At 34.3% G+C, this 14,192-nt stretch overlaps 1 protein-coding gene across 1 annotated transcript; it reads right to left on the reverse strand.

Moving 5' to 3' along the window:
- Nucleotides 1-1,114: 1,114 nt before the first annotated feature.
- On the reverse strand, nt 1,115-9,035 carry LOC132561702 (lys-63-specific deubiquitinase BRCC36-like). The gene is made up of 5 exons (XM_060226401.1): nt 8,913-9,035; nt 7,088-7,207; nt 5,869-5,956; nt 5,602-5,690; nt 1,115-2,708 (listed from the first exon to the last, which is right to left on the reverse strand). The coding sequence occupies exons 1-5, from the start codon at nt 9,015-9,017 to the stop codon at nt 2,571-2,573; spliced, it is 540 nt and encodes a 179-aa protein (XP_060082384.1). The 5' UTR covers nt 9,018-9,035; the 3' UTR covers nt 1,115-2,570.
- Between the last annotated feature and the right edge of the window lie 5,157 nt (nt 9,036-14,192).

Raw genomic sequence — 14,192 nt, forward strand, 5'->3', positions numbered from 1 at the left:
TTGCGGAAAGGTGGTTATACTAATATAATAAAATATCTATCACTCCAGTGTTGTATTCAGAGAAGTTACTTAGTTCAGAAGACTATGTAATTAAACATAATTATGTTTACTTTTACATCGACAAAATGTTTACATTAAAAAGTCAGCACATGGTGATTCTCACGGTAAAGAAATACATACTGTTATGTCTTAACAATCTACACTAACCATAAATCGATATCAAACATCGTATCCTTTAGTAAGTATTGGATTGACGTCTTAATTAATGAATGATGTTTTACTGACTGCGTCATCAGAAAGCACCCGCGTCAATTGCTTTAATTTATCAATATTTTCTGATAGTTTTATTACCGTGTTTCCAAACACTCAGTATTTTAAAAAATCAATTTAAAATGTCTAGAAGATTAAGTGTTATTGTTGAACAGATAGTAATTAACATAAAGTAAAACTGATAAGATATTATAAAGGGCCGAACAAGATACCCCCTGTCTATCAGTAGCTAGGGGTTGTTTTATAGGTGCTGCAATTCAGAACAGTTAATGTACTTCATAAAGTACAGAGAGAAAAAAAGATGGTAAAAAAGATGGTATCATGACTTGCCAGAGGGAATGGTCAGTTCCGTAATTCAATTGCATTCCGTTATTTGTCTCGAGTTATGTTCTATCAATGATAGATGTTCCACCTATCAGTCTGTCCAGACCAATTGATATAAAAGTTGACGGAATATCACAATAATTTATACTATCTGTATATGTAACTGAGGTGCTACTATTTTAAACACTAAACCTATTGATAACATAATGTTACAACTACACTCGTAAATAACTTTGTGGGGCTACAATATTATGATCAGATACACAAGTATAGATGTACAAGGTGGTTTTGATACAAGATTTTTAAACTTGTTTTTATAAAGTAAATGTAGTTCCAGGTTATATGTATTGATAGATTGATGACAGCTTTTGTTTTTTTTATTTTAAATATACAAAGTTAAACCGTGTTAAAAATCATGTCCCTCGCTTTTTTTCCCCAGATTACAAGGTATTTGAATTTTTGTACTGCAACAACATTTACACGGAAAAGAACTGTTCAATAAACAACAAAAACATTTACTTCAAGGAAAGTTTAAAATTTTTATTTAACAATAAATATTTTGTAAACATAAAATATTTGTTACAGAAAACTGAGCAAATTGAAGTCTCCTGCACAACCCTTTCACACCTGATAGAAAATATGTGATGCTTTCATCAGATTGGAAGTAACTGTATGCCCATTGTTAGGGGATTGTACTTGTCCCTTCTCATACATTTATATATCAACATCCTGAAAATTCTGTGTTTATTGGTAACATGAAATAATGACCCTACAAGAAACTTGTCTATATTACAGTAGGCTAATAATTAATTAACGATAACTTACCAATACTATTTGTCTAATCGATACAAAGCTGATCTTTTTACAATCAAAACAAGGAAAATCAACATTGTTTTATGACAGTATCTACCAAGAGTTGTCTTTCCTTACATGAACTTGCATGTGAGTAAGTACCTTAAGGTAAATGTTTAATGCCAATAATCTTGTCCCACCATATTGTAACCTGTTAGAAACTCTGGTTAATGATATCTCACAGAGACCACACTTAAAGGACAAACCACCATGCTGATAATCTCATCAATTCATGATTCTAGTATGAAAATAAACATGAATACCTCTCCTGAACAATAGATTCTCCTGTATCATCTCATTTTTTAACAACTTTCAGAAAAATCATAAATATCAGCACTATGAATGAGCACCGGGGTTCATCCAAACTGCTCAGAACAGAAGTGACACTTGGCTTGTACACCAGTATATAATCTAGGTAGTTTCTGAATCTGATGCCTGCAACAACATTTACACAGAAAAGAACTGTATACCGCATTGCCCCGTAAACAGCCAGACAGTTGTGATGCCTTGTAATAGATGGCGGCTATCTCACTGAACAACATACAGAAAGACTGTTGCATATCATCCACAGCCATCAGCGTAAGTGTCACACCCAAGGACATAACTACGTCAGTACAGAGTGGTCTGATTCTCAAACTCCTGAGAAACACAAACCACTACAGGTAAAGTATGTTACGTCATGCACTTCTGATCATCAGCTGACGTTGTGTCAATTTTCTGACTGTATCTTATAAATATAGATATAAACCTTACATAAACTATTACACCTGTGTATCTCTCACATTTAAACACCACTGTGTGACCGACATAACATCCCAAAAATGTTATAGTGAAATTGTCCTCATATTCAACCGGGTTTAACATCAATCCAGAAAATGTTTTACTGCAGTATATTATACATAGATGTTTTCCCCACACATCACTAAAAGTACATGTGTTGGACAGCCTTCCTGATAAACCTGTTCACATGATGCTAGAAAATATTTGGTATTTCATACCTAATCTAACACACATGTTTATACAAGATGAAATGTTTTGTGGTACACAATGATCAAGCTGTTTGAGTATGAGATCCAACCCTGGATTCAATATAAATGTCACATGTTCACTAAGTCTGTGAGTTGTCAGGTTGAACCAAGTTGTTGTTTTAGAGCAGCGTTTTCCTTCTGTAGTTGTGAGATACGTGCCTGGTTTTGTTCGAGGCGATTCTCCAAAGACTGTATCAAAGGAGCACTCATCACTTCCATGATGTGACAAAGTGACTTTTAATTAGATACATACTGTGGATGTAAACTTTCCACCTGACATAGATTTAATTAGATACATACTGTGGATGTAAACTTTCCACCTGACATAGATTTAATTAGATACATACTGTGGATGTAAACTTTCCACCTGACATAGATTTAATTAGATACATACTGTGGATGTAAACTTTCCAATTAAAGATGACATATTAGATTTAATTAGATACATGTAAATACCTGACATAGATTTAATTGTGGATGTAAACTTTCCACCTGACATAGATTTAATTAGATACATACTGTGGAGGAAAACTTTCCACCTTGTGTAGATGTATAAAGGTATATAATACAACAAATTCTATGAATTAATTAGATACATACTGTGGAGGAAAACTTTCCACCTGACATAGATTTAATTAGATACATACTGTGGATGTAAACTTTCCACCTGACATAGATTTAATTAGATACATACTGTGGATGAAAACTTTCCACCTGATGTAGATTTAATTAGATACATACTGTGGATGAAAACTTTCCACCTGATGTAGATTTAATTAGATACATACTGTGGATGTAAACTTGTGGATGTAAACTTTCCTGATGTAGATTTAATTAGATACCTGACATAGATTTAATAGATACATACTGTGGATGTAAACTGTAGATTTAATTAGATACATACTGTGGATGTAAACTTTCCACCTGACATAGATTTAATTAGATACATACTGTGGATGTAAACTTTCCACCTGATGTAGATTTAATTAGATACATACTGTGGATGTAAACTTTCCACCTTGTGTAGATGTATAAAGGTATATAATACAACAAATTCTATGATTTAATTAGATACATACTGTGGATGTAAACTTTCCACCTGATGTAGATTTAATTAGATACATACTGTGGATGTAAACTTTCCACCTGACATAGATTTAATTAGATACATACTGTGGATGTAAACTTTCCACCTGACATAGATTTAATTAGATACATACTGTGGATGTAAACTTTCCACCTGATGTAGATTTAATTAGATACATACTGTGGATGTAAACTTTCCACCTGATGTAGATTTAATTAGATACATACTGTGGATGTAAACTTTCCACCTGATGTAGATTTAATTAGATACATACTGTGGATGTAAACTTTCCACCTGATGTAGATTTAATTAGATACATACTGTGGATGTAAACTTTCCACCTGATGTAGATTTAATTAGATACATACTGTGGATGTAAACTTTCCACCTGATGTAGATTTAATTAGATACATACTGTGGATGTAAACTTTCCACCTGATGTAGATTTAATTAGATACATACTGTGGATGTAAACTTTCCACCTGACATAGATTTAATTAGATACATACTGTGGATGTAAACTTTCCACCTGACATAGATTTAATTAGATACATACTGTGGATGAAAACTTTCCACCTGACATAGATTTAATTAGATACATACTGTGGATGTAAACTTTCCACCTGATGTAGATTTAATTAGATACATACTGTGGATGTAAACTTTCCACCTGACATAGATTTAATTAGATACATACTGTGGATGTAAACTTTCCACCTGATGTAGATTTAATTAGATACATACTGTGGATGTAAACTTTCCACCTGATGTAGATTTAATTAGATACATACTGTGGATGTAAACTTTCCACCTGATGTAGATTTAATTAGATACATACTGTGGATGTAAACTTTCCACCTGATGTAGATTTAATTAGATACATACTGTGGATGTAAAACTTTCCACATACTGTGGATGATGTAGATTTAATTAGATACATACTGTGGATGTAAACTTTCCACCTGATGTAGATTTAATTAGATACATACTGTGGATGTAAACTTTCCACCTGATGTAGATTTAATTAGATACATACTGTGGATGTAAACTTTCCACCTGACATAGATTTAATTAGATACATACTGTGGATGTAAACTTTCCACCTGATGTAGATTTAATTAGATACATACTGTGGATGTAAACTTTCCACCTGACATAGATTTAATTAGATACATACTGTGGATGTAAACTTTCCACCTTGTGTAGATTTAATTAGATACATACTGTGGATGTAAACTTTCCACCTGATGTAGATTTAATTAGATACATACTGTGGATGTAAACTTTCCACCTGATGTAGATTTAATTAGATACATACTGTGGATGTAAACTTTCCACCTGATGTAGATTTAATTAGATACATACTGTGGATGTAAACTTTCCACCTGATGTAGATTTAATTAGATACATACTGTGGATGTAAACTTTCCACCTGATGTAGATTTAATTAGATACATACTGTGGATGTAAACTTTCCACCTGATGTAGATTTAATTAGATACATACTGTGGATGTAAACTTTCCACCTGATGTAGATTTAATTAGATACATACTGTGGATGAAAACTTTCCACCTGACATAGATTTAATTAGATACATACTGTGGATGTAAACTTTCCACCTGACATAGATTTAATTAGATACATACTGTGGATGTAAACTTTCCACCTGATGTAGATTTAATTAATACATACTGTGTAGTAGATTTAATTAGATAATACTGTGGAATTGTAGATTTAATTACATACTGTGGATGTAAACTTTACTGATGTAGATTTAATTAGATACATACTGTGGATGTAATTAAGTCAATATCATAATACACCAAGTCTGGGTTTTCTCTTTATGCTTTTGTGACTAGGTAGATAGAAGAGTACCTACAATTTTGTCAGTTTTTTTTAGATGAGTCCAGAACGCCATTTTCAATGAGTTCCAATACTAAGAGATATGTTAAGACCATTGTGTACCAACCTAGATGACTATTTCTAGTAGAACATGGTGTACCAGACTTAGTGGCATTGTAAAGTAGAAGTGTACTAACCTTCGTATTTTTGTCTTGGTTAAAAACAGAGAATATGAGACCTATGAAGCCTTCATCCATCATTTGATACATTGCTTGTGTCCGCACATCTGCAAACAAATAGCCAACTCAATTATTCTCCTGTGATGGGGAGAAGATGTTTCTTGAGTGTATCATTTGATGTCACATCAGTCCATCAAAGTCACATGTGATACAGGAGAGTTCAAAGTTTTACAGTAATGAGGACCACACATTTATATGACACCAATACAATAATACACTTCTTACCTACGTGAGACGGCCAGACAGTGATATGTGGATGAGAGTGATACCAGCCTAAAACTCGCAAGGGGCGCTTTAGTTCTTTTGCTAAATCCTGCAAAAATAAAAACCGGAAAATTAATTTCAAAACAAGATGTGTTTGTGAAACACTATGCCCCCAGTTGCAACAAAATTAAAATCATATGAATATAAATTCTGGTACCACCTGAAAGGTCTTGTCACCAGGAACACACTTGCTAAATATGAAACCCTTACCTCTTATGGTGCAATAGTTCTGGACAAGCTTAAAGTTGACAACAAACAGACAGCACAAAAACAATATCCCCCTTCCCCGATATTTTTCATTATAAGAATGCTAGTCCAACCGACATAAAACAGTGTGTAGGAATCTAACATCAGTTTATATATAAATGATTTACCAACTGAGTAAGGATATGTCAGTTATGAAATAAAGTTTGGACAACTTTCCAAAAGAAATCATCACAAGATTGTGTTTACTGTTGCTTACATCCTATGAACAGACAAGGTCATTTAAGAATGAACCAAGTTGAGATAGTGGAGGAAAGCCGGTGTTCTTTGAAAAGAAAAAAAAAGACCTGCAGCTAGTACCGGGTGACTGCCCTACATAGACTTCACATCCATGACCCAGAGGTGAAGGGTTAATGATATCACATCCATGACCCAGAGGTGAAGGGCTAATGATGTCACATCCACGACCCTGAGGTGAAGGGCTAATGATGTCACATCTACGACTCTGAGGTGAAGGGCCAATAATGTCACATCCGCGACCCAGAGGTGAAGGGCCAGTGATGTCACATCCACCACCCTGAGGTGAAGGGTTAATGATGTAACATCCACGACCCTTAGGTGAAGGGTTAATAATGTAACATCCATGACCCTGAGGTGAAGAGCTGATGATAGAGATGATCATATGCCTTAACCGTTCAACCTTCACATCATTTTTGTGCCAGCACTTCCATTTGGACAACAGGCATGAAAACATTATTCTTTAAAAGTGAAAACCATATTTATATATCATTAATAGATAGGTTTGCCAATGAAACAAACCTCTGGGCAATAATTGATGATGTTTAATGAATATTATCAAGTTATTGTCCAGAAGGATGTAAATCATAGGACCATCATCTCAGTAAACATTTCTTTTTGTATGATGTTGAGCCAGTAAAGGTCAAGTAATGCTAATTTTAACAGTCTTACTGTGTACCTCTGCTTTTGTGGAAGCATCTGATAGCTGTTCTGGGGAGATCTCCACTCTGTCAGGCTGTTTATCTGAACGTCTCAACATTATCACTGCAGATATATGAGACACTCTGTTCTCATCAATCTGAAAGAAAAAGTGAATCTAGCATTAATAAGAAATCTGAAATAGATTAATTTTTTTGTTGTTGGCACTGACGAGGACATTAAAGGTTGTACTATACAGTGCCACGTTCCTATTAAGCAGGGTTTTCCATAATTTTGTTAGTAGTAGGCTGTGTAGTGAAAGTAGGAGGCTGGCCTGCCGTGTACGTGTAGTCGTGTACGGAACATTATTACGGAACTGGATTGGTGTAGGCGGCCAAATGATCAAAGTAGCCAGTCAAATTGGCCGGCGACCAGCTCTTATGGAAAACCGTGATTAAGTCTTGCACAGAATTAAGAAATGGGCTACTTGATAGGTGATAAGGTATATATAATGCAAATGTTTCAAGACCTGAAGAGAATGCTTTCGACTTTGAATTTGTTAGGTTGAGAACATCCTTGGATCTGAGAGGATGTTCTCTAGATAGCTGTAACACTAACATGTCCCCTTTTCTCATCTCAAAAATAAAATTAGTGGAAGAAACAACTGTCAGAGAGTTATGTCCCTTTGCTATGTATCATATCAAAAGTTCATCAACCAGTTTGTTGTAGTGCAACTTTGTAAGGATTATATTTCAATTTTATCAACCCATTATAAAATGAAATATAAACTTGATAGATAAAAGTAATAAATATTTTATGGCTTACCAACTCCTATAACATAAGAAAACCGCTGGTCAGCCGTTTTATTATCTGGCATTATTGCGCCAACTGTGACACATTACATGGTGCCTGTCATAAATATCTTGCTGTGTAAAGCCTCTAACATTGTTGGAGTAATGGCTGACCATACTTCAGGCAGTCGTGCTATGGTAGGTATGTGCTGAAGTTATATTAAGAAACACATATAACACGTGTTATATATGCCTCTGCTAAATGTAAAACTATTTTTACCGTCAAGTTTACTTTCCTGAAGCCAAAAATAATGTCGTCAATATGGACAAAACATATCTGTGTATGAAGACCGTGCAGGCACTCCTCCATCAGACGCTGGTACGTGGCGGACGCATTTGCGAGTCCAAAGTGGTATGTTGCGGCTAGTATTTTACCAGGGTTACATACTCCCCCTCCAGGAAAGAACTCGTCCTCGAGTTTCCAGGGGTCACTGCGATGCCGATGGGGCATGGCTAAGTACTAATCCCGGGTCCCTACATGGGCGCCAATTGTAACAGAGGTCATTTTTCATCTCAATGCCTCCGCTTGGAATCGAACCCGGGACCCCTGGCTTACTAGTCTGACGCTCAACCAATCGAGCTAAAGAGAAGTTCTCTCTAGCCAAGTGGTATGTTGCTGCTAGTATTTTACCAGGGTTACAGTAGCTTTGTTCAGTTTAATTTAGATATATACATAAATATCTGCATATGACAGATTTGCCCAACCTGATCATAATTACCAATAGACTGAGTTGTGTCCAACCCAAATCAACAGGTTGGGCACAGCCCTGCATATGGATAATAATTTGCAAAACAAAAAATAACAAGATTTATAAGGAGGTTATTAACGCAAACAATATTCCAGGTTACCATTAAAAGTGTAGCAACACCACTTTAAACTACATAAAAACGATCACTAAAAAACCTAGACGAAATTATTTAAGCGACAACTTTCACAACGATTTTGTCCTGGGCCCATTTCGTCGTGTCTGCCCGTACGTTTTCAATTCCTTCCTTTTGGCGTTCAACACTTACCTCCCCGATTAATAGACCCATGACTTCCTCCCGTTCTGTCGATAAAGCGTGGGTTAGACAAACCATATAAGCATCAGTTTCTAGATGAACACAATTGATAGCCATTTTTCCTGTGTTTTGAGATAAGAGAATGACTAAACATAAACCGGAAATGCGCCTTTTTTACCTTACACACAGAAGAGTAAATAGAGACTACTAAAATCAGGAATCCTGACCGGTATTAGTACAATTTTAGCGGAATCAAATTAGTACGATGTTGGAACGATTACAATTGTTTTATTTTTATCAAGTTTGAATTGTTCTAATGATAAATACTATGAAGTTCTGATGGTCATTATTTCTGTTATGGTCTGTGACGAATTTTCAAAAAGCAAGCGATATATTGCTGCACTTCTGTTGCTATAGACGTTAGAATATGGGTAAGCGAAAATGTTGAGGTTCTTTTTTACCCTGCTTATCTCCCTTTAACTGTTTTATTAATATGCAAACAGTATAATACTTTGATGATAACAATAATAAAAGTAATCTGAAAATGTTATTTTTAGATGAGTTCAATGGATCAAACACTCCATAGCAACCCAATAAACTGTTGTGTTTGCTAAAGTTTACATGAAAATATTCTGAAATTTAATTTTCAACAACTTTATTTAAATATCATCCCCAGGGTGATTATTTTCATAATTAGTCTTCTTATTATATAGATATAATTGATGTCTGATGTCGGGACAGTATACAATATATCTACTGTTTTGATGTCTGCTTACAATATTGTTATCATCGCCGTTATACCACTGTGTTTGCTTTTCTCGTACACAACTCACTCATTTTAACAGAATCATATAGTCAGTTTTAAAACAAGTATTAATAACATATCAACAAAACAATAATTTTCAATGTGAATTTAATTTGATATTCACATAGTACATCACTAGGAGACAAAATTTGTTGTAAAACGTTCAGAGAATTCAACCTACATGTATGACAAGTTACAAAGCGACTGAATGTCTAGACCCACTTTCCGGACGTTCGGTTGGGGTTTGGGTTCGGCACAAGATAAGGTAATTTGAGTTGTTGATTTCCATGGAAATGAAAGTTTACATTGGAAATGACGATTGTGTCACAAGTAAACAACCCCTTATTTTTTTCATTTTTTTTTTTGTTTTTGTTTTTATTTACAGGGTTTTATAATTGGTCAATGTTATAAGAGGGTTTGTGTTCTCTCTTTACATTGGTGGATGTCTACAAGTGAAAAATAACAAGAACGCGATATCATAAATGTGATAGTTCTCTATGTTTCACTAGCTAAAGATGCAATAAAAATATATCATATTTATACATATATAGTACAACATACTTCTCTGAGAAATTCTCAAAATGAAATCGTGTGTCGGATATAGATTTAAAAGCGCCCGAAATTCACACTTTGTAAACATGCCTCCATTCTGTACTGCATTCCGTTGAATATTCGATGGATGTCGAACAAAAGGAGGAAAATCTTTTCGGATTTTCTATGAAAGGCCGGTTCTTTACTACAATTCGCCGAGTTTGATTTCGAATTAAAGTTTTTTCGTAAAACTATTTTCCTATTGCGAAATCCACACATACAAACCATTAGCTCTGCTCTCAGTCTGAGGGAAACAAGTAAAATCGAATAAAGCCCCCAAAATGACTTTATCAAGAGGACTACCAATCATAAGTTAACAGAAATGGTCCGAGGTGGGACAATAGTAGCTATCAATGTCAATCTCGACAAATTTCCTTTAACAATAGACTTAGTTTCTAATTCTGGAATGTAGACGTAATCAATCTCCTCCTACCAGTACAAGTCGTAGAATCTGTTTCTCTTTTCAAAGTGCCAGTTATAGTATTGTACAGAGAAATAGATAACTTTATTTTAAAACGTTATGTGAAGTATAGTGAAGTTAAATAACAACACTGTCACACTATGTTGATGTTTTGAACATATTAATTGTTTATGTTTATATCACAAATGTTTGAATTCAAAGATATCAGCGTTCATTCATTGATCATGATGTAAACACGAATCACAACGTGTGATATTGTTGACTTCCTGTCCTATTCTAATGAAGTGAAGCTAACCTTATCTGAAAGAGAATGTTACAGATTAAGTGCCAGAGCACTAGAGGTAATTTTAAAGAGATTAAGAAATTCACTTTACCAATAGATATATATTCATAAATATTGCCTGACTCTCGGTATATTACATTAGTGTATGTAGTAGGACTGTTTTTTATGGATTTAACATATTGATTAGAGATGTCTAAATGTAGCCGTTTTGTTTCTTATAGCCCTTGTTTAAACGGTTTCCTAGATTATATATCATTTTTGTTATATTGACCTAATGTGACCTTTAAGATGTATATCAGCGAGACTTTACTAACATCCAGTATCTGTAACTGTTTCTTGATTGTTCTCACACCCGGATGATTTGAATGAAAACATAAAGTTGGTGGACCTCGTATATTTAGCCTTTACATTCAGTTAGAACGTTATTAAAGATGATTTTACAAGTGAACAAAAGTACAATTTAGGAATATATTATCAGACCTGTAGTAGCTGTAGTTACAGTTTGGTGTATTTGATTCGTTTTCATAAAGAAATATACATACTATTGAAACGATAATGAGATTCAAGGATGACCACGATTTCACGTGTCGCAAAGTTACAACACACAGGCAGGGATTCCCTTCATCAAACTGACGGTGAAAGTTACAACACACAGGCAGGGATTCCCTTCATCAAACTGACGGTGAATGACCACGACTTCACGTGTCGCAAAGTTACAACACACAGGCAGGGATTCCCTTCATCAAACTGACGGTGAATGACCACGACTTCACGTGTCGCAAAGTTACAACACACAGCCAGGGAATCCCTTCATCAAGCTGACGGTAAATGTTACAACACACAGGCAGGGATTCCCTTCATCAAGCTGACGGTGAATGACCACGACTTCACCTGTCGCAAAGTTACAACACACAGGCAGGGATTGCCTTCATCAAGCTGACGGTGAATGACCACGACTTCACGTGTCGCAAAGTGGATTTGACGGCGCAATATCGCTTTAAGTTTAATTATTTTTGGATTCAAGAATTATTTGAACTTTTAAGTAACCAATAGCAGGAAGTTTATTCAGGGGAGACTAAGAGCAAAATCAGCAAAAGTAACGACATTTGACCCCCACCACGAAAATCGCGTTACATGGGAAGGGCGATAACTCTGTATGCATTTCAAAGGACAAGTATTTCCCGCTATGAAATATATGGAAAAAAACACAAACATGTGGAAAATGCAGTAAAACGATGAAAAAGATGATATCCTTACATCCTCACATTACCCTGTACATGTAGTTTTCCTGTTGATGTTTTATTTGAACTACAATTTTAACCGGCTGAAAACAGAACTAGAGAAGAAGAAAAAATGTTCCCGTACTATTTTTCATTAAACGACTGTGTAAAATATAGAGAATGATACCTGACATCTCGTGTCAATAATGGTTATCTCCCCTACCATACGTATACAGAAACAGTTCGTATTGAATTTGTCCCGATAGCAACTCAATTCATCACCCCATGGGTCAATATTTCAAAGTCAGCAGTTATTACTGCAAGTCTAACGGACAGTTGAAAAAATATAGTCCGACTTTTCAAAATTTGAGGATGATCAAACAGTATTACTCTTGCCAAATACGATTATCGAACACAGAAAAATACCAGTACCATAGTTAGATTGTAATAATTCTTCGCGGAAGAATACCGTCTATAGTGAGTTTTACGGTCGTCTCCCGCTCCGATCCGAACTGGATGGAAGTCATTTTAAAAAAAAACTGTCATAGACTATGTTGCGGCCTTTTTTCAGTATGTATCGATGACATAAAGAGCTTAGTCAAGAAGTTCTGTTTCAGAATCGTTCAGTGGAATCTCTTGTTCGATATTTCCGTTCTTTGAAGGTTAGAAAATAATTTGTAGCAGACGATAACATGTCCGTGGTCTTATGCAATATAAAAACAAGGGAAAACTTTTACTAAATGTCATGTTTTGATTTATCTAACAATTATTATGTATACATTATCAGTTTATAACTTACAATTCTCGAGCAAATTTCAATACTTTTGTTGACAATTTAGCATCAAAAATGTGCAAGGGTTACCTCCCCTGACATAATCTGTAAAGGATGTATTCATCATACGCCAAGATCCTATTCATGGGTAACTTTAAAAAACAAGTTAAATTTGGGTTTTTGGGGGTTTTTTTTGTCCAACTTGAGTAGAATTTAAAAAATTATTGTAACATATTGCCTGCGACAGGGGAGATAACCCTTATCGACTAAACCTCCATCAAATTATTGTTATTATTATTCTCTTATTTCCTCAAAAAGTGTTATAAATTGAATAACACATTAAACATACAATCTTAGTTACAATTATATGATTACTTGTTCGATTTAAAGATATTTCTGATTGCTTTGTGTGGTAAATAACATTTCAGAGTACAGTAACGGATAGAAGATCAATATCGGTACAAAAAGTGATTATCAGTATAATAATACTAAACAGCAATATCGACATAAACAATTAAACATACAATATCAATATTTGAAATTATCAGTATTTATCTTGAAAATATCAGTATTATCAATATTAATTCGCCGTTGAAAATTGCAATCTTAGATTTGTAAAATAACGATATCAGTATTCACCATGAAAATTGCAAAAGAAATATTAACCACGAAAATAACAATATCAATATTTACCACGAAAACAAAGATATCTGTATTTACCATAAAAATTACAATAAAAATGTGTACCACGAAAATAACGATGTGGGTATTTACAATGAATATTACAATAGAAATATTTACCACGAAAATAACGATATCAGTATTAACCACGAAAATAACGATATCAGTATTTATCATCAAAATTACATTAGATGTATTTACCGTGAAAATTACAATATAAATATTTACCACGAAAATAACGACATCAGTATTCATCATGAAAATTATTATAGAAGTATTTACCACGAAAATAGCGATATCAGTATTTACCACGAAAATAACGATATCAGTATTTACCACGAAAATAACGATGTCAGTATTAATTTTGAAAATGTCGACATTAAGTGTGGGATACTCAAATATCCTTATTTGTGAAAATTAGAGTATTATATTGTATAAACAGTGAAAATAGCAACATCTCAATATTGACTATGGAAATGATATTTTTAGCATTAGTTACAATTACAATACCAGTATGAA

Source organism: Ylistrum balloti, unplaced genomic scaffold (genome assembly GCF_031769215.1).
Source record: "Ylistrum balloti isolate Yb309-2 unplaced genomic scaffold, AGI_CSIRO_Ybal_v1 Utg371268, whole genome shotgun sequence".
NCBI lineage: Eukaryota > Metazoa > Mollusca > Bivalvia > Pectinida > Pectinidae > Ylistrum > Ylistrum balloti.